This window comes from Sinocyclocheilus grahami, unplaced genomic scaffold (genome assembly GCF_001515645.1).
Source record: "Sinocyclocheilus grahami isolate Dianchi unplaced genomic scaffold, SAMN03320097.WGS_v1.1 scaffold1178.1, whole genome shotgun sequence".
NCBI lineage: Eukaryota > Metazoa > Chordata > Actinopteri > Cypriniformes > Cyprinidae > Sinocyclocheilus > Sinocyclocheilus grahami.
The window spans coordinates 87,835-110,679 of record NW_015506357.1 but is presented as its reverse complement, the minus strand read 5'-3'; the positions used below and the strand labels follow the sequence as shown (position 1 = coordinate 110,679).

Below are 22,845 nucleotides of genomic sequence, written 5' to 3'. Positions count from 1 at the left end.
AATGCGTGTCGCGCAGATTACAAAAAGGAATCTACGGACTAAGAGCGCGCGGCGGCGCCCCGCAACACAATGGTGCAGACCGAACCGCCGCAATCGCACACGGGAGTCCAGTTTGTCGGACCGCAGTGAACTGAATTATGCCCAGCGCCGAGAGAACTTTACCTGAACTCGAGAGGAACTCTTTCATACACTGCGAAATGGTAGTTATGCTTGAGTCTTTTTAATCCATCCATGCAGCACGCTATCTAACCCTGATATGTGTGGATATATCATATAATCAAATGTGTTTTTGCTCTTCCTGAAGAGATGTTTTTCCTGTTTATCAGTCTCGTGCTTCCCCCGAAATATCTATAATTTGACTGTAGTTACTCTACAGTAACCAGTATTGTTTTGTTTCGGTTCACGTACAGCGATTTTACTATCTTTTACATAGTTACATGATAATGTACTGAATATAATCAAATGTGTTTTTGCTCTTCCTGAAGAGATGTTTTTCCTGTTTATCAGTCTCGTGCTTCCCCGAAATATCTATAATTTGACTGTAGTTACTCTACAGTAACCAGTATTGTTTTGTTTCGGTTCACGTACAGCGATTTTACTATCTTTTACATAGTTACATGATAATGTACTGCTGCCTTGTTGTTTTATTTGCATAGTTATCATTAGACTACTGTGGTTTTTACAACGTTTACAGTTATTAACGGTCTTTTATTAATGCTCATTGGTTCTGAAATGTAACTTTTATATAGTGATGTGTATATATAGGCCTACCTAATATAACGTCTCTGTTAAATGTTTAAAAATGGAAACATATACCTGAAAAAAAAAAACATTTTACTGCTATTTTCCAAAACATTTGAGCTTGTTCTCCTAAATGTTTTCAAAATAGTGCTTTAATTATAATATTATAGTTTGTGTACCTCCATTAAAATGACATTTATTTCAAGATTAGTTGACATCCCCGCAGCACGTTACCATTCAAAAGTTTGGGATCAGTAAGATTTAAAAAAAGGCAAAGAAATTAATACTCGGGATGCAATAAATTGATCAAAAAGTCACAGTATAGACATTTACATTGTTACAAAAAAGTCTATTTCAGATAAAGGCTTTTCTTTTGAACTTTCTATTCATCAATGAATCCAGAAAAAAAAAGCATCTTGGTTTCTACGAAAATATTAGGCGGAGCAACTGTTGATAATCCGAAATGCTCATTGATCCTCAGATCAGCATTTTAGAATGATTTCTGAGGGATCGTGGAGTAAAGGCGGTTGGAAATTCAGCTTTGCCATTACAGGAATAAATTAAATTTTAAAATGTATAAAAATAGAAAATGATTATTTTAAATTGTAATAATAATTCACAATACTTTTTACTGTATTTTTCATCAAAGAAATGCAGCCTCAGAGAGCACAAGAGACTTTTCAAAACCTCTTACCGACCACAAATTTTGGAACAGTAGTGTTCATGCCTGAGACATTTCAGTTATTTACACGATCTATGTATGTTGCTCCAGCATTCCTCTAAAAAAATAAAATAAATAAATAAATAAAAAAAGAGATAGGAATGCCATTGGGATTTCTATCGTAGTTTGGAACCAGTCCTAAAAGCGTCAGATGCGATTTTTCCTTGTTTATTATCTCTTTAAAATTGGTTTTAGAATTTTAATTGACTTTTTGTGACCAGGTCTGGTATAAACAACATCATAAAAATATGCTGAGTAGTAAAGTACTTCAGCAATGCTGAAACTGTACTATTGTAACTGTCTCTCTCCAGAGAGTGTGTTCTAAGGTCATTGGATCAAACAATAGTGATACTTAACCCCAGCTAGACCGGTTACGCTGGTGCTTACCGTAATGGAATGTGTTAATGGCGATGCTTCAGCATTCTAAATAATGAAAATGAAAACTCCAAGTATCTGTTGCGCACACGCCTAAACCACACTGAAATGCATTTGAAACACTGGGGTGATGGTGGCGTGCTGGGGCATGTGCTTGGGTCTTGAGTCGGGCTGTTGTAAGCAGAACAAGTGCTTCTGTGTCCAACGTACACGTGTGTGTGCGTGTGTAGACCCCCCGACCCCTGGCACTAAGACAATGTGTGTGCCAGACTGATGCTGTGCCACTTTGCTTTTTTAATGCGAGTAGCGACCGCAATGTGTTGGGTTGTCATGATAAACCTCACGAGTGTTGGTGTATTTTTAAGTTGAGAAAATGAGTGCATTAGCAGCACTGCATCAGTCTGTGTGTTTAAATGAGGCTCTTGGAGGAAACACATTTACATGCCGTTAGCACAGAAGTGTGATTTAGTAGGGGTCTCTGATAGACTTAATCGTTTTGAATGTGTCTGCCAGCGCATTATTTAGCCTGGTGTTAATGAAGAGAGAAAATGTAAAACACATTCGATCAGCCTTTCGTAATTGAATTGCTTTACGTGTACGGTTTGATGTATCCTAAACGTGTTGCGTCAGTGAAGCTGCCTTTATGGATCTCCTCATTGGATGAAGTGATGCAGTATTGATTAAATGACAGATCAAATGGAAACATGCACTGAGTTCATATGACTATTACAGACAATGCTCAAGTGATGCTAAGCATTGTATTTTGCCACCTTGGGATGCCTAAAACATAAACCCGTTTACAGATCTATCATCAACCTGTATTGCATTTATATGCATTTTCAAAAGTTAAATGTTTGATTTTCTTTTAACATGTTTTGGTTGATTTCTGCTTGTCAAGCTTTAAACGTATAATGATCTAGCTGATAGATGTTTTGTGGAAATTGCAAGAATGACTGATAGTCTTGGTAGTATCTGTAAGAATGGGTTGAAAATTTCAGTAAAAAAAAAAAAAAAATCAGTATTTTTTTGGCATGTACGCCATCATTTTCAAGAAAATAAAAGTAGAATTAATTGCTGTCTCCAGTAATAACCGTGTATAAAACAGAAACATATCATACTAAATCACATTTTTACATACACATTTTATTACTATAATTAAAATATTAAGCATTAAATAATAAATGTAATTTTTAAAAATGTATTTAGATTTGGATGTCTACGGAGAAAGAAACTGCACTGGAATACATTTTAAAATATGTATGGTGTAAATTCTTTTCTGAGTATATGTTATGAAATGATATCCTTTAAACTTTTGTCTTGGTCATGTAAAGCTGGCAGATATGTACATTTGTATTATATGCATTGTGATATGAGGATAACAGAAAGGAACGTGATGTAACCATCCACAAAATATTAAATAATAAATATAAAATTATACGTTTTAAAATAACAAAATCTTATATTTTTGGTGTTTGGATCAGTGCAAATGTTGGCAGGGATCATGTAGGAATTTGGCCTACTAACCTGAACTGGAAAGCAGAGAAAATCCTTATTGTTGTGTTCTGATAAAGTTTAAACAAATATATTTAAATATTAATTATTATTATTATTTTTAATCTTTGAAGATGTCTTCAAAGGGAGATTTTTGTCATATTTACCCAACTTCTGGGGACAATTTTGTCCCCAAAATATAGCTACCACGTGCACGCAAACGCTTTAAGGCCCGTTCACACCAAGGACGATAACTATAAAGATAACGATAAAGATATAGTTCTAAAAATTGTTCTCAATGTTAAAGAATGGCAGAGTCCACACCACAACTAATAACGATAATATCAGCCAATCAGAATCCATCCTGCTGTAACGAGCTCAAGAATTTAAAGAGGCAGACACACGTGCGCTTATAATAAACAGACAATATCATTCGCTGGTGTGGACGCTAATATCGTTATCTTTATAGTTATCGTTATTGGTGTGAACGGGGCTTTAGAATATACTGTATTGACCCGAATATAAGACGATGTTTTTTTTCTTGGAAATACATCTGAAAAAACGCGGTCGTCTTATATTCAGGGTCTAGACTTTGACATGTCAATAATACACCCACAAAAATAGGTGGCGCCAAATACTCATAAAACGAGTGTGCCATGAAATACGTAATGTAATGCGTGTTGTAAAGATCGTGAGTAAAAACAAAAGAATAAGAAAACCTTACAGCTGCCTGTTGTGACTGTCACGTTAGCCTGATGGGACCAAACTCCCTTTGTGATTTTAAAACGTAAGACAGTACCCAGATTTGAAGACTACAGTAAGATTTAACTTCTACTGTTAATAAGATTTTGGTAGGCTACTATTAGATGGATAGCCTAAATGTCCTAATTCATGTTTTTTTTTAATGGTATATCAAAAAGTGTATATTTTTTAAATGTGATTGTTGGTACATTTTACCATACTTTCAAAACAAAAATTAAAATAGGAAAAATATGCAATATGAAAATAATTGAAGACAAAATGTGTTTTACTGAGAAAAAACAAGATTTGGTTTTTAAAAAGACTTTTTCCAATAGGTACATCTGGGAAAAGGGAGGTCGTCTTATAATCAGGGTCATCTTATATTCGGGCCAATACGGTAGTTGTTGTTCTAAGGCCTTTGTGGTGGTCATGGGTGTTCTGCATTCCTTTTGTTTCCAGGGTAACCCGTAGAATCCCTTCTCAACCCCCTCTCAAACATGTGAAGCATGTCTGGATATTGGACTGATGCAATGCTAAAAAAAAAAAACTAGAATGCTCCCATCAGCAGTGGTGTTCACATCAGATGCTTGCAGTGATGACACACTCTCTCAGTTTCACTCAGAGTTGTTGGTGTTTCTGTCTCTGTTGTCACACTGTCCGATGTGGCCATAACTTACTGCTGTAATAGTGTGTGTGTGTGTGTGTGTGTGTCACAAATAAGATTGTGGAACTGGCTGTGCCCCAGAATGCTCTCTGTGACGACAGACGATTTGTGGATGAGGTTGGATTTGGTACTTTATCTTCCTATATTGGAAGAGATGGAAATCAAATGAAAGGAATGTCAGACAAAATGTGTTTTACTGAGAAAAAACAAGATTTGGTTTTTAAAAAGACTTTTTCCAATAGGTACATCTGGGAAAAGGGAGGTCGTCTTATAATCAGGGTCATCTTATATTCGGGCCAATACGGTAGTTGTTGTTCTAAGGCCTTTGTGGTGGTCATGGGTGTTCTGCATTCCTTTTGTTTCCAGGGTAACCCCCTCTCAAACATGTGAAGCATGTCTGGATATTGGACTGATGCAATGCTAAAAAAAAAACTAGAATGCTCCCATCAGCAGTGGTGTTCACATCAGATGCTTGCAGTGATGACACACTCTCTCAGTTTCACTCAGAGTTGTTGGTGTTTCTGTCTCTGTTGTCACACTGTCCGATGTGGCCATAACTTACTGCTGTAATAGTGTGTGTGTGTGTGTGTGTGTGTGTCACAAATAAGATTGTGGAACTGGCTGTGCCCCAGAATGCTCTCTGTGACGACAGACGATTTGTGGATGAGGTTGGATTTGGTACTTTATCTTCCTATATTGGAAGAGATGGAAATCAAATGAAAGGAATGTCCCCGGGTTTAATAAAATTGAAGCATCTATGTGATAACGTCTTATACTTGGTTACACCACATGATATTTAGTCAACATTAGAAACCTGAAATTTAGAAACATTTCTTTGCAATGATGGAAGGTTTTTTTTTCTTCCCAAAGCAATGTAAAACCAACATGAATACATCTAAGAATTTGGCAAATGGGTTTCTCCTTTTCTTTATTGTGGACACACTTATTTGTCACTGACCTATAAATGCTTTAACAACAATTTTGGTGTTGTAATTTTAAGTGCATTGTTATGAAGGTTTTTACAAACTAAGGGGCAAGTCAGAATTATCATCACAGTTGTGTTGAGTCCAGAACATTTATTTTAATGGCACTTGCTTTTATTATTCCATATAAGAAAGGTTTATTTTCTTTGTAAATGTGCATGTATGAAGAGTTTCAGTTTTTGAGTGATTACCGATAAGGTACAGGAAGTTGATCATGACATCATGTCATCGAATCTTTGATGTCTCTGTGCAGGTGCATATCCATTGTGTATATACAGTGCCGTGAAAAGGTTTTTGCCCCCTTCCTGTTTTTTTTTTATTTTTTGCATATTTGTCACACTTAAAAGATTCAGATCATCAAACCAATTTTTATATTATGCAAAGATAATGCAAGTAAATACAAAATGCAGTTTTCAAATGATAATTTCATTTATTAAGGGAAAAAAGCTGTCCAAACCTACCTGGCCCTACGTGAAAAATGAATTGCCCCTCCTCTTAAATCATGAAAGAACTGTGATTAACCACGTTTTGGAGTGGCCAAGTCAAAGTCCAGACTTAAATCCGATTGAGATGCTGTGGCATGACCTTAAACAGTCCATTCATGCTCAAAAACCCTCCAATGTGGCTGAATTAAAACAATTCTGCAAAGAAGATTGGGCCAAAATTCCTGTGAAAGACTCATTGCCATTTTTCGCAAATGCTTGATTGTAGTTGTTGCTGCAAAGGGTAGCACAACCAGTTATTAGATTTAGGGGGCAATTACTTTTTCACGTAGTGCCAGGCAGGTTTGGACCGCTTTTTTCCCTTAATAAATGAAATCATAATTTCAAAACTGCAGTTTGTATTTAATCAGGTTATCTTTGTGTAATATAAAAATTTGTTTGATGATCTGAATCTTTTAAGTGTGACCAATATGCAAACAATAAAAAAAACAGGAAGGGGGCACAAACTTTTTCACACCACTGTATAATGCATTTACATGTGTGTTTTAGAGAAATTTGAGTGCAGTCAAACTGATCTACAGTGAGTTTTGTAGCTCACACAAACATGTCTTTGCCCTCTGGCCCTTGAGTTTCTATGTACTTAGTCACATGACAAGCAGACAGAGCAAGTTTCTGCAGGGCCCACATGCTGGACACACCCGAGTATTTATGTGTGTCTTCACGCAGATATGTGTTCGAAGTAACAACAATATGATAACAGACAGCACATGACATGTTTTATTTACACAAAGAATTTAAGGCACAGTTATTTCTTGTGCCCCAGAATGATTTTTTTGTATTTACAGTTAATTCAGAGTGCCACGTGCCTCTGTTTTTACTTTTGAGACTGCAGTTAAATGATCTCTTTCATTTATATGAGCATGTTTCTCCGTAGTTTGAAGAAACCTTGTGGGTTTCAGTGTCAGATCCTGATGAGCTTGATATGAGGTGAACTGACCTCATTAACAAGTGTGATATTTTATAGGGCTTCATACTGCTTAGTATTTCTTTTCTCTACTTTTATCTGTGTAAGAACTGGTACATGTAGTCAGTGGTGTTTTAAATGGGATATATTTTGAAAATGTACATTTATTTGATATTTGAAGAAAAACTAACTAGATCCATCCATTTAAACTGAAGGGGCACAATTGAGTGAAAATTTACTTCAGTGCAGCTTCCAATGTATTTTTGCTAATTAAGTTAATGTTCTACTGCAAAATATAATATTTGCAATGTAAAATATAATAATAATTTAAATCTACCCGCTAGGGCTGCACGATAAATCGAAATGGAATCGAAATCGCGATTCGACAGAAGCTGCGATTGTCATGCGTATCTTTTAGTGAAGCACGGTTCTGTGATCAGCAGTAAATCTCCATCCAAAGGCCAGAGGGCGCTCTCGCGCTGAAACCCCAAATACGCCTCGTTGCAGCTGAATATCGATTCAACGTGACTAATAAACACACGATTTTGACAATATATGGTTTATCTGAGTTATTATTATAATTTTCATTAAAATAAAGTATATTTATAATTCAATGCCTTTATGACTGCTTACATACTATGAAATATGTTGCATGCCTTATTCTGTGTAAGAAGCCACAACATCTCACAGAAGGATTTATTTCAAACACTCGACTGATATTATGAAGTGAGTTTGGAGTAAAAATATGTTATTAAATATGGTATTTTCACATGCTTTCAGATGGAGCAGCATTTACTTCACAGAGCCATAGTTCACTGAGAAGCTATGCAAACAGCTGTCATTATCGCAAACGATTTCTTCGATTTCATAATCGTGCAATAAAAGCGATTTTTTTTCGTAGCTTGTCAGTGAACTACAGCTCTGTGTAGTAAATGCTGCTCCATCTGAAAGCACGTGATGATGATTTACTGCTGATTACAGAACCGGCTTTACTAACAAAATGCGCATGACAATCACATTCGATTAATCATGCAGCCCTACTACCCACCCTCCCATGTAACAAAATGTCAGGGCCCCCTTTTTTGTGTGTGTGTGTGTACAACAAATATGCATGGTGATCACTGACTATTAAAAAAAATAAAAATAAATAAAAAAAGGGTAGGTTGAGATTTAAAATCATGCCCCCTTTCCTGCTATAAAAAAAGCTGCACAACTAGATTCCCAACTTATTCTTACAGAGCTACTAAGTAGCTGCAAATTTAAAGATATTATTAAAGTAGGACACCTAGTGATCCAAAATACAGCCCAAAAAAAAAAAATCTGAGCTGCAAAAATTATTTTGAAATCTTTTTTTTGGTCCTAAGTTGGAATACATTAACACACAACAAATAAACGCCTACATTTACATGTCAACAGCACCTATTCAGTGCTCAGACTCTCGTCTCGACCCACCCAGTGAGGTAATCTAAAGGGAGTAGGATGGATACTGTGATTTCTAAACACCAGAAGATGCTATTATTCTACTCTGGATATAAATACCAATATTTAAGTCATTCAGAAAGTCTGTCAAACATTAGGCTGTTTCTGGCTCCTTGGTTTAAAGATGAGTGGCTTATGTTTGTAAAGCATGAATCTGTGAATCAGACTATAGACTAATTTAAACGATGTTAAGTCACCATTTATGTGCATGCCAGAAATGTCAGCGACTGTATACACTCAAATGTACAAAGAAAACTTAACATTACAGGAGAACATCTCAACGGAACACTGTAATTAATTGAAATGATTATTATTAATCTTCATTTAATTGTGCAGCCTACAGAGAAAAACATCCAGTTGACTTGAATGATATAGTACAAAACTGACTGCAAGACATCTAGTCCATCAGTAGTGTTTCTTCCTGTTACACTAGAGTGAACTTCTTCCTCATTACAACATGTTTCCTGCGGCACATTCCAGAGTTGGAGAAGAAAGCCCCGGAGAAACCAAGACATGCAGTTGGCCAAACAGATAGGCATTTCAACTAGGAACTTTTTTTTGAATGTGACAATTTCCTAGTACATAATGCAAGCAGATATAAAACCAGGTTTATGCTTGTTGCCCTTTGCTTGGAGAAAGGATTTGGCTGTTTATATGTGTGTGGTTTTGCTATTGGTTTTATCACATTACCTTTAAAGCAGGGCTCTTTTGACTGGATTAGCACTTAGCCAACACACACACGCTAACACACGGCTACACAAATCTCCCACCTGGTGTGTGCCTCATTCCTAATGAAGTTAAAGAGAGAACAAATCTACTCTGGGGATTTAGAAAAGAAGTCAGAAAGAACACCTCTTTTCAGGCTTTGCTTGTGGGAATTATGTTGTGGACTTTGTGCCTAGCTACTAGGCTATATGAATATAATCCCCTTTCCCTAGGTATGTTATGCCATATCGCACTGAATAAGTGCAACCACAACTCCCAACTGGGTAATGCGAAATAATAATAATGACATAAATACACATCATATCTTTATGTTGCATTATCTTCACTGACTTGACGCAAAAACAGAGGTAACTCTGGCTACTTTCTTACTACAGTATGTGAAAAGAGCAGTATGTCTCAATTAAGACCTACTACTTCCAGTGAGATACTAAAGTGTGCATTCATTAGACACTTTAGTATCCCATGAGGCCATAGGAGACGAGTTGGAAATGGCAGTGAAGCAACGAAACTGACGCCGTAGGTTATGTGACAATGACAACATGAGGTCCATTTGTACAACAGACATTCTTACTATATAAAACATACTTTTTTTTAAACAGTTGCAAAGTAAATAATTATTCCAAGAAGTACCTTCTAAAGAGAGTATGTGATTTCGAATGAATTTGCATTCGTTTTATTTATAATAAACAGTTTTTATTACAATTGACATAAACTGTATTTTAATAAAACATTAAAATGTTGCAAACAGTATTGTTTTGTTCAGTATGTAGGATGATACAAAAAGAGATTTGTGTAGGAAACCCTCTAAAATATGCATAGTCACATGGCCTGTGTGTGCAGTTTAACCAGTTCAATCTTATCGTTTATCTTAAGGGATTGCCAATAGAAAAACCTGTTTCACTACAAGTCCCGGCCTTTGAACGTATGATTTCAGATTACATTTGAGTTTAGAAAACACTGGCTTTCCTATGAGGGTGTTGTTGTGTGTGTGTAAGTGTGTATGCAACTGCATTTGGGATGTAGTTTAAGCATTGTGTTAGTAACTGTTATCCCAGCCCTTTGTCATTATAGCTATTTTTTTTTAACTCTACTTTCATTTCCTCATTCTTCCCATCTGGAACTTAAACTCTTCGCTGTTAAATGCAAACGAGGGTGCTTTTCATGATCTGCTTATTAGACTGTCTGACAAAGAAATTTCCATTGGAAGTTTTGGTTTCAATTTCATGTAGAAAGTTACTTTTCAACAGTATTCTTTTTGTAGACCTCAGCATTATGTAAAGCATGTGAACAAGCATCACACACACACACAAGGGGTTTTATAAGTCTTCTGTATACAGAGCTGTTCTATACTCAAAGGCTGAGAGCTCTTCACATGATAGGCCTGCTGTGAGGTCACTTCCACTGGCCACATGCTAGCTCTAATCTTTTTTATCTTAACCTCTCTCTCTCCCGTAGTAATCCAGGGTTGGATTATACAATCTCAGTACACACATTCCTTGTTCAATTTGCAGGGGTGTAAACCTTAGTCAGGCTTTATTTGTACAGAAAAAAAAACATGATGTACTTTTTAATATGTAAACAAACCGGTTCAGTTTGTGAGAGCAGTGAGAGATTCTTTTAGTTTCAGTTATGTTTATGTTTATGTGCGTGTGTAATTAGGTGTAACAATTTTTGTTGTTAAGTTAAAAATAAATCAAAATAATAACTGGGGGGGGAAGGAATATGAGCCATACATGTGCTAGACAGGCTTCATTTAGAAAAAAAGGCACGTTTTAACGTCAGTTTAAATATTTTATGTATTTTAAAGTCGTATGCCATTATTAAAAAAATTAGCAAATTCTTCAAAAAACAGACGAATTGAGCAGACAGCCTGTTTTTCACATTTGACCTGACTGACCTAGTTCTCTAGAGTACCATTTCCGCCCCGAAAGCCACAGATACAGTCTGGTCAAAGTTAGAAGAGGTTTAGAGTTGCTTCAGTGATATAGAGAGACATGATTGGAGCTCTTTTACATGCATTAATCATCAAATGCCATTTGACAAGAAAAGCCATGTTCTTTTCACTTGTTATAAAGCAATATATTAGACAGGCCAATTAAGTGGATGATATTGAGCCGTTTTGATATTAACAGTATTTGACTGAATTGAGTATGTATTGAATAAAATAATGAATGTATATTGTGCTATCATCTAATTCTTTAGTTAAATTATGTTGGCATATATTAAGTTTTCTTTACATAAAAGTTAACTTCATGACCGCTATTAATAAATTGAAACCCTTTTGCTGGAAAACATTACTTTTTTTTTTCTCTTTTAGATGTATCAATCTAACTTGCGCTTCCAAGTTGTAATGTTACATTGGTGACATACATTGGAAGCATTAAAAAAAAAAAAAGTTTGAGGCATTAAAAACCACACCTACACTAAACTAAGATTCACTGACAGTGCCACACTGGTCAAGTTACACTTCAATCAACTGTTTCGAAACTCTCACACTGTCTTCAAACCAAAGAAATAGTGAAACGAAACTAAGTGAACTGATGTATGACATTCGTTGCGCTTGCAGAAGTCCTTTGCCATCATCACAACAGATTAAACCAAAGAACATTCAAGAGTTTTGTGTGTGAAAACGTCTGTTAAAATAAAAGCATCAAGTGTCCTCATATGCTTCAACCCAAATTATGAGTCTCTGGATGTAAATTATAGATTCATTTCTATTCAGATTCATGAACTTTGCTAGTAATGCTTGAGTTGACATGGATTCACTCCTTGTGGTCTACATTTGCTTGTCTTATCTTTCCTCTCATCCACTGCAGTCGAGTCATAAAAGCCTGTGTCCCTGATCTCTGTCACTTGTTACCGCTTGATAAGCTGCCATGGTAACTGACAAATTAAATTTCACTGCAAATATCTGACATTTGGACATATGAATAAAGTTTTACATAAGAGTACCCAATTCATCCATAAGACTTGATAATAAGTATTCTGCTCTGAAAAGAGCTTTTCTAAAGCCATAGTGATGGCTCATAACTTTGGAAATTGCAGCCTCCATCTGTCACTCTTGTTAGTGTTGTTTGTACGTTTTGAGATGCTGAATGTAGCTCTTAGTAAGGCTTGAGAATGGCCTGATCAAAACTAACCATCTTCATAATCAAAGAGAAGATTCATCCAGGTTAATTTAAAGGGATAATTCAGCAGAAACTGAATTTAGTGTCATCATTTATTCATCCTCCGTCATCTTGTTATTAATTCGTCTCTATCTTTCCTCAAAAATACAATTTCTGCTTTTCAGAATTGAAAATGAATGAATAATTAAAATTCTAAAACTATCAAATAGCTTTAAAAGACATGAGACTTTTATGTACTACTTTTATAGTCTTTTTGGAGCTTGAGCGTTAAAATCGCCATCCATTTCAGCACCTGGGACATTCATACAGTAAATATCTCATTTTGTGTTCTGTGGAAGAAGAATGTGGGTTTGACACGATCGAGTAATGGTCAGTCTATCTCAAGTGGCCCAAAAAAATGGTAAAGTTGGTTCCTTGAATATTTAGAATTTTCCTAAAATTATTTATCTCTATTGCAAAACCTGTATTTTATTATTATTATTATTATTTACTTGATTTAACCACAGCAACTTTCTCTGTGTCATGGTGCACAACACATTTTGGTTATACAGAAATTTATGGAAACCTCAAAATCTGTGCTCCGAATGGCTTTAGCTCCTTGGAACAAAAAACAATCCCTAGAGCACATTTCAGGGCACATGTGCATATAAAACATTTTACTTGCATACAAATATAGTGATCGAGAAAGTTCCACAGCAGAGGTCCATTGTCACACAAAGCGTGCAAGCTTTTGTTTACAGTAGCAAGTTGGCATGGCAACTGTTTTTATTTCTGTTATTGCGTCGCGTCTCAAGCAAGCCCCTTGTGTTCTGTGCTGCACTTTTTTAAAAAACATTCCTGAGCGCTGAGTCTCACATTTTAGAGGCAAAGATGCGTTTTGCGTAAACGGCTCCTTACACTGGGATCTCTGAGCCAGTTCGTTTGCACACTTCCATGGCTGCAGAACGCTGTGTTTTACACCAATTGGCAGCCCTGAATGTCAGAATATTATTGGGTAACATGGCAGTGGGCAGAGTCACACAGACCAAAACAAAAACAGACATTCTGACACCGAACACACATTTCAAAAGTAGAATAACTGGCTGTAGCATTGTTTTTTTTGTTTTTTTTTAAAGAAACAAGTATGTGAACTTCGCATGTTTCCTAAATATCTGCAAATGTATTTTTATGCTTTAGTACAGTCAATAAATTGCATACAGAACCTATACATTTTTTGTTAGTTGGTACCAAAGTACAGTGGTCCACTGGACCACTTAAAATGGATTGACCTGTAAATTATGATAGTTTTCATTTTTAGATGAACTGCCCTTTCAGTTTGCCTAAATGAGTTTTATGTCCTTCAGGACCCTGGGGATGTTTTATTATTGTCAGCCCATTTCACAGGCTCATAAAGTGACCTTATGAAGGGCTTCATTCATTTCCTCGCTCTGAGAGGAATTCCTTCCACTCCATTTGGTCCAGGGCTTATTTCAGTCCCAAAAAATGTTGACCCAAATCTTCATCTACTACTAAGCCACAAAAGAACCATTCTCTTCATCTATAGTCATTACATTGCATTACATTGTGTAAATGGTGATTGATAAAGGATAGTTTTGACAGTAACACGCCAGTTGAGACTTATGCATCCTGTCTCAGTGTGAGAGAGACTCTTATGAAGAATCAAAACAAATGAGCCAACAAAAATAGTTTATGGTATTTCAACCCTACAGTGTCTTATTATTCTAATGTTATTCAAAGTTTTTTTCTTTCTTTCTAGACAAGTAAACTTTTTATTACTCAGACAAGTGAATGACCGATTTACCTGCCCGAAGGACAAGCACATGACAGGGCTTGTTGAGCCCTGCATTGGAGAAATCCTGAATCGTTATGTAGCTTTTCTAGTTTTCAGTTAGGCAGTGCCATCATGTGACTTGTGTGGCTGAAAAAAAGTCTCCTTGGCTTATTTTCTGTTCCAATAAAGTATGCCTTCTTTTGTCCTATGTTTGCTAAGGTAGTTTAATTGGCTGTGTTTTCTGGATCTTGTCAAACTGTGTGCCTCTGTTATATCTATTTTAGAAGTCCTATAAATATGCATATACATATTATATACTGTATTTATTTTAATATTGGAGGAATGCTTAGGGCAAGAAGTACGACTAAATAATAGAGCAGCAAAATGCAGTTTGTAATCAATGACTGATTTACTTTAATGCACCTGCATTGTAATCCTTAAAAAAAATGTAAACACTATTTTTTTAAATGATGATGATGCAAATGATTTTCTCAGTAAGCCTTTTGAAATTATTCACTGAAATGTGCAGTTCAAAAGAACAACTGTGGAAATCAAATTCCCAATTTTATCTGCATCTTTGTAGAGGTTTAATTTAGAGACAGTATTAAAAATCTGTCATATGTGTCTTTTTTTTCTTTCTTTCTTTAGTTGCAATTTTTGACTCTTTCATACAAATGAAAACAAGGTGCATGTATTTCAGGAAACTTAATGGTGCTAATAGAAAAGGATATTCAGTTTTTCGGTAACAAACCATTACAAATATTTTTTGTTAATTAAAATGAAGCTGAAATAAAATAATAAAAAATAAAACTTAAATGCTTCAACTTAAATTAGACATTTTGCATTGGCAACTAACTGAAAAAATAAGTTTAAGTACTAAAATTATTAAAACTGAAATAAAAATCAAATAATTTTATATATATATATATATATATATATATATCTATATATATATATATATATATATAAATAAACACATATGTCAAAAGCACATAACAAAAACAAATAATACTAATATTTACTACAAAAATAATACTAAAACTATTTTGTATGGCCAACAATATAATATCAAATGTATTGTTAATATTTTGGCCAGTACTAAATACAAGCTCTTTGTGAACACTTATACTGTATCCATCCTAGTGTTATTCATTTTATTCTTGTTGTTTCTTTTCAGGCAGAGAAAGGTTGTGATGTGAACACCCTCAGCGTGCCAATGGTCATGCGTAGAGGAGGTTCAGAGACGTGTCTAGATCTGGATTCTGATCTGGTGGTACGGGACACCCCACGATCACGTACTGGTCTGGACACCCTGCTGCAGAAAGTGCTAAAAGTGAAAGAGCAGCTGAGAATTGAGCAAAATTTACAGGATGAGAACGTGGCTGAGTATCTCAAACTCATTAACAGTGCCGACAAGCAGCAGAGCAGCCGCATCAAACAGGTGTTTGAGAAAAAGAACCAGAAAACAGCACACAATATAATTCAGCTTCAGAAGAAGCTAGAGCAGTATCAACGCAAGATGAAGGAGTGTGACATCTCAAATGGGACCAAACACACGCCACCACACTCCAAAGAAAATGAGATGCCCAAATACAACCTCAAGGAAAGTGTAGTCACAGGAAGTGGGCGCCACCCACATTTGGACAAAGCCAAAACTATTGGCCCGGGAGTTTCACTGTCGCCACCGTTCTTCTTCAGCAAATCCAGAGAGATTGCAAACCTCATTCGCAACAAATTTGGTAGCGCGGACAACATTGCACACCTGAAGAGCACCATGGAAACGGGAAGTGGGCTGCAGACAGAAGGGGGAGCTCGAAATCTGAGCGGCAGCGCCACAATAAGCCCTAAACCCAAATACCCAAGCGATGACGAGTGCTCCACAGGGACGTCAGTGTCGATTGAGAGTAATGGTCATGTGACTGGATCAGGTGTGACAGGGCAGCACAGTGTGTCTGGGAGAGAAGGAGGCCAAGGGGAAAACAGCAGCCGGCTGGTGGAAGCTTGGGAGGAGATCAGGGAGTTAAGAGAGACTCAGAATATACTTGCAGAAGACATTGAGACTCTGAAGGCCCAGTTTAAATGTGAATTTGAGAATATTACACAAACACTACAAGAGGAGCGGTACAGGTAAATAGTCTTTCAATTACATTTTGATATAACGAACAATCGATAGATCGATAACGGTCAACATTGAATTAATTGTGCAAGCTAATTTATTGTATTTATACATTTTGGTTACCTTTACCATTGTCTAATGCTCATTTAAAATACATTTTTTAAACCACTATGCAAAAATTACATTATACACATTACATTATAATGTAATTCTGTCATGTCAACTCTGAGAGTTGAGCAAGGTAATATATATGGCAAAGTTAATGTGTTTGGTCTTGGCGGAATAGATCTGCTACGCTACTGCTGCGGCAGAGTTAGTACTGAGACTTGCTACTGCCAAATACATCCACAGACATGCTGCTGTGAGCATGCAGGAAATACTGCTGCTGCACATATAACATATATGAAATAACTCCCACATATAACTAGGGCTGTCGCGATAACCGCAATATCGCAATACCGCGCTATTGACGAGCAAACCGCAGAGGAATGCAAGGACCGCAGCAACCGCGATTTTTGCATGTTTTCTTTTTTCGTAAGGTTATGCCCTTCTCGTTTTAAACTTCATGCATGTGGACTGAATATTAAACAAGTTAGTAATGATAACATAATGTGTACCATGCTGATTTGTTCAGAGGCTCCATAGATAGCCTAAACAGACAGTGAATGAGAGAGAGATCGACTGAGAGTGTGCGATTACTTGCGTCTGTCCTCCAGGCCGAGTCATATATATTTGTGAAAATAGGTTGTCATGTTCAAGGAAAGCTAAAATCTCTGTCTTGGCATCGACGCATAGCTGGTCAGCTGAGCCGCCTTAAGTGGCGCTCAAAGTTAAAATGATTTCAACAGCGTGTTTCATTACGTCTCTTTGAATGAATGAATCAGCGTTTTTGAACGTGTAGTTGAATGACAGTCCCTTTCCACCACCTTGTGGCGCAGCACTGTAACTGCACTGACTGACAGCCCGTCTAGAACGCGCGCAGGAGGAAATGTCAATAGAAAGTCTCTTGTCCAGTCAGATTAGAAGGTCAGATTACAACTAGGCTAACTGCTATACATATAGGCTAACGATAGCCTAACGATCTTATTGTTAGGTTTATGTTCTGTTATGTGGACCGTTATTTTGTCATTCTCTTCTGTTTACTTCACTTCCTGTTTCAACGCTATTTGGTTTCGGTTTCATTGTCTTCTGAATATGACCTTGTTAGTTATATCGTAACACATACACACACAGATTATATATATATAATTTATATATATATATATATATATATATGTATGGCGATAATACTGCATACCACGCTATTGAGCCACTCAAAATTACCGCAAGGGAAATTCCCTCTACCGCAACATCCCTACATATAACATACATGAAATTACCCCGTAGCAGATCAATACAGGTGGAGCTGGGGAAGGTGGAGGGTTTCTGAAGTGTGCTGCAACTGCTCCAGCAAACACCAGCCGAGTATTTGAGCTCATCGGCTGCTGATATGAAAATAATCAGCTGTGGCATGCGAATAATGATGTCATTATGTCAGATTGAGTTCGACCCTATCAGCCTGTGCCATCTAGCGTTTCATGACAGAAATTTAGATTTATAATGTTGTTGTACATTATAGTGTTATTTCTAAAATTCACTTGTAGCACTTAAAACCAACTGTAGTGTTCTATTTATTTATTTAGACAAAAAAATATAAATAGTATACATTTTATAATATCAACCATTTATATTTCATTATCTGTCATGTCATGTAAGTAATTATCAGCTTATCACTTGAATATCAAATATCATAGGCTCCCACATGTCTTGTGATCATTTGTGGCATGTTGGGACATCAGCATCTCATGCTGGAGACCAACATACAAAACTTAACATAAGCTGGTCTTTTCAGCCAGGCAGACACCTTAATTTCCTCTCTATATCTTTCACACACTCTCACTAATTGTTGTTCTATTAGGTGTGAGCGGTTGGAAGACCAGCTGAATGACCTCACAGAACTCCATCAGAACGAGACCGCAAACCTCAAACAGGAGCTAGCCAGCATCGAAGAGAAGATGGCCTATCAGGCTTGTGAACGAGCACGAGATATACAGGTACAGACATACACAAAAACACTCACATACACTACAACCATGAAAGGACTTATCCTAAACTTATGCAAAGCACTCAATAAATGGAAAACCAGCCTAATGTTACTCTGTGTTCTAACCAGCCGCAATGTGATAATGCGGTGAAGTTATCTTTTCCATGTTGATCTGAGCTTTAGCCCAAACCAGCCACAACCACAACAACCCACACTAAAATCTCACTCCACATAACTGTATTTTAGACACCAAATATGTTCTGATTTTGAATTCAAATTTAAGACAAATACTTCAGTTTTGAAGCCAATGCATGGATTGAGCATACAGCCAAATGCATAGTCTTTGAGAGTATACAAAATTTTTATAGCATGCACGAAAACACGGCCCGACGGCCTATCTTAAATGCAGATCTCCCGCAGGTCCTTAAACTCCTAAAGTGAGTTGTATCAAACTTAAGGCCATAAAAAGTTTTAAATACGTTAAATGGTATAAGAAATGTTTTAACTGTAATTTCATGAGGTCTTACATTTGGGGACGGAAAGACAAGAGTCGCGATATAGCTGGATTAAACTTCAAAAGGCAATGATGTCATTGAATAAATATGAGCGCTGTACGTTTCAAGTCAAAACGCGGCGCGGATGTCTTTATTTGAATGTATCATTTGTGGCATGTTGGGACATCAGGAACCGACTGTCCTCAGAAACGTGTTGTTGGCATTTTAATTTAATTTGACCTATAATTCCCGATAAAGCAGCGTTTATGAGCGCTGAGCTGCTTTGTGTACAGCCGTTACCGGGGAAAACGCAATATTTCAGCGCTCCTAAAGCGCCACCTCGTGGCAGAGAGTGACTTTGCATTTCCAACAAGCCTTTCTTGCTGTTTCAGATCAATGCAAATATCAACTCCTGTTTTTACGCAGCAAACACATAGAGTTGTAAATGGAAAAATAATTTAATATGCCTTCTAAAAGTCTAAACAATCAAGACAGTAATATTTATAGGTTTTAAATTGACAATCATTTATATGCTTGATTTATCCCTTTTCACAAAAATGGTCTAAAGGCTGAAATGCTGTTGTATAAGATTTTTGTTTTTGTGAAAACCTGTATGGCTCAATACTGTGTGTTACCATAGACATTGTCCAACCCCACTCATACTCAGAGGCGGACAGTAACTAAGTACATTTACTTGAGTATTGTACTTAAGTACACTTTTTGAGTATCTGTACTTTCCTTGAGTATTTTTTTTTCTGGGAACTTATGACTTTAACTTCACTACATTTGAAAGACAAATATTGTACTTTTCACTCCACTACATTTCTATCAAGGTCCTCGAAGTAGAAAGTCATTACTATGTAGCAGCTTTGAAAGTCAGTGGGTGATTTTTTTTCTTCTCTAAAACGTGACTTTCTTTTTGTCAGACAGTTTATCAGTAATCACTCTTGGGGCTACATGAAGAGATTTCCCAGCATTTTTTGAACACTGACCAGTTGCAAATGTGATATTTATTTACAACAATTCAATAATAAGAAGTTAATATTGTGGTATATATTAGACACAATATTGTCTGATTTTGCTAAATTGTGTAGGTGAAAATATTACCTATAAAGCCACTGAAGAACTGTTGTGCGTCTCCTAATAAAACACAATAGGTGTTGGACTTGAAGCAGAACTGCACAGACTGTTCTGTTTGTGACATCAAAGTACCGTGACAGCGATTAGACAGCATTTGTATTTTTTTATTTTTTATGTCAAATAAGTCTTGCTGTTTTGCTTTTTTGTTAAAGCAGTGTTGCTGTTGTAAAGTTATACAGCTACAGTTGTGTTGCTGGGTTTTAAAGCAGGTTTGATTTTAAAAATTCCTTTTCACTCTGTATTTACAGGATTTCACTGTCCACTCTGTTCAAATGTGGATGAATGACTACACATAGATGTGTGTGCACACTGTCAGAACTGTGAGATCACTATCATCCTGCTTTTGTGGGGGTGGGTAGGGGTGCTAAATCATTTTTTTTGTTTAGTTTTTTTCCCCATAGGTTTTTAACATTCTAAAAGCTCTTTATTCCAAATATACTACAAGCTGGTCAGTGTATTCAGCAGGTGTAATGTATTCTAAGTTGCTTCAGAAGTATTGTAAGTACTACTACGTACAACAATGCATTTTTACTACGCAAAACAGTGCATTGACATAAAAAAAGGAAATTTATTTTGGTACGTAAGTACTTTTAAAAGCAAGTACTTCTGTACTTTTACTTAAGTAAAAATCTGTCTTTACAACTTTTACTTGTAATGGAGTAATGTTTGACCAGCAGTATCTGTACTTTCACTCAAGTAATAGTTGAGTACTTTGTCCACCTCTACTCATACTATGTTCATTTTACTTGTGCAGCTCTTACAATGGGTCATAAATCGCCTTAAATTTATTTGTTTTAAATTCTGCAGATACCCTGTAAATAGTGAAATTAAATTCCTTCCTTCATATTTGTTGATATTTGCGTATTGAAAATATTTCTGATTGACATTTAAACTACTATCTGATTTTCTATATTTAAAGAGTACCTGCCCGAAGGGCTACCAGGGATTTTAAAATTTTGCGAGCCCTGAGTACTCCAGGGTTCCGTCTTGGTACTAAAGCACATTCACATGTGCACGCTTCGAAAACAGTGCTTTCATTCTCTTGACCATTTAAAAGATCAATTAAATTTGCATATATATAGAATATACTGCATGTTAGCTTGCTTATTTTGCTTGAGAGCATGATCTATTTAATCTGCGTGTCATAGTAACAAGACGCTAGGTTTCTAACCACAGGTTGAGAGTAGTAGTTCTGACCACAAAACTTTGTGATTCTGTTTTTTGTAAAACAGACTGGAATAATGCATGCAACAGCAATTTCCTTTCCCTGTTCCAAGCGCTCTATAATCACTCCAGGTTTCCAGTAGCCGTTATTTAAAATATCAGCAATTTCGGACCGCTGCTTTGCCAATCGGATATGAGAACTGGAATTGTTGTATCTCTTTCTTTTCCTCTCCGCAGGATGCTTTAGAAGTTTGTCAGACGCGAGTGAGTAAGTTGGAGTTACAGCAACAACAGCAGCAGGTCTTGCAGTTGGAAAGCGCCGACGCCAAAGTGCTGCTGGGAAAATGCATCAACATCATGTTGGCCATCGTCACCGTGATCCTAGTCTGCGTCTCCACTGCTGCTAAGTTTTCCGCTCCACTGATGAGGAGTCGTCTACACATGTTTGGGACTTTCGTATGTGTGTGCCTACTGGTGTATAGCTGGAGCAACTGGGAGCATTTGCAGTGTGCAATAGAACGGATGCTGCTGCCTAGATGAGGGACATGAAACATGTGTCTGCATGCGTGTTCAGTGATGTTCTCGTCAGATAAAGTGCTCCTCCTGGGATATTCCCTTTACAATGTGACTGTCCCAAGATGATGGCTTTAACACTTTCTCTTTTTACATTTTTTTGTCTGTTGTGTTTTTGTGTGGATGTGAAAGAGTATTCATGATGTACTGTAGCAGAAACGGGTCCATCTCTGTGACTGTATTGTGTTATTTCAAATAGATTTTGTTAGCGGTCTTAAAAGTAAAGGTTAACCACCATTTTACATGTTTTATGTGCTTATTTTTTTAGGTGGTGATGGCTCACAAAAACACATCTCGGTAATATTTCATTCCACAATCATAAGAAAAAAATATTTTGCATAAAATTAGAGACCGTAGTGTTTTTGCATTTTATTTCATTATTACATTTTTTTTGTATTGTGACATTATTGTCATTATATATTTTATCATGGGTGTTTTACTTTTACTTTTGAGTAATTCTCATCATTCTTGATCATTATAATTCGTTTCTTATTACTGTGATGCATTTGATTCTATTAGGAAACAAGAATTTACGATCATTTTAATAAGTAACTTTTTTTCTTATTTTAATTGCGGTAATGAGAATGTTTGGGAGATGTGTTTAATTATCATACTGTTAGAATGCAAAAATTAATAATGGTCTTAAATGTTTGATTTTCTTTATGCACTAAAACGTATACTTTATTTAAAATTTTGGGTGAAATGCAAACAAATACACACGTTTTAGACATGCTTTGTGAGTTTCATCCATTTACTGTTTTATAGCATTATTTGTACTAATGAAATGGCCTAAAGTTCTTTTCACTGGCACTTTAAACACATCACCCAGGTTTTTTGAGAATGTGTTTTTTTTTTGTTTGTTTTTAATTCTTTAGTCTGAGCAGTGGTGCTCTGTACTGACCACAAAAGATGGAAACACTGTATTCTTGTTTGTTATGCAATAGAAATGCCTTGGGGTTATAGAAACTAGAACATGAGAAGGAAACCAATGTCTCTGTCAAGTGTATGTAACATTCTGAATGGTCCCTCATGGAAGTTAGAAAGACTA

The 22,845-nt window shown here is 36.3% G+C and overlaps 1 protein-coding gene across 1 annotated transcript; it reads left to right on the top strand.

The window, feature by feature from the left end:
* Positions 1-22,147, top strand: tmcc3 (transmembrane and coiled-coil domain family 3). Its single transcript, XM_016253375.1, has 4 exons — positions 1-200; positions 15,405-16,354; positions 18,301-18,436; positions 21,462-22,147. Exons 1-4 carry the CDS (start codon positions 138-140, stop codon positions 21,762-21,764), a joined length of 1,452 nt encoding a protein of 483 aa, XP_016108861.1. The 5' UTR covers positions 1-137; the 3' UTR covers positions 21,765-22,147.
* The last annotated feature ends 698 nt before the right edge of the window (positions 22,148-22,845 follow it).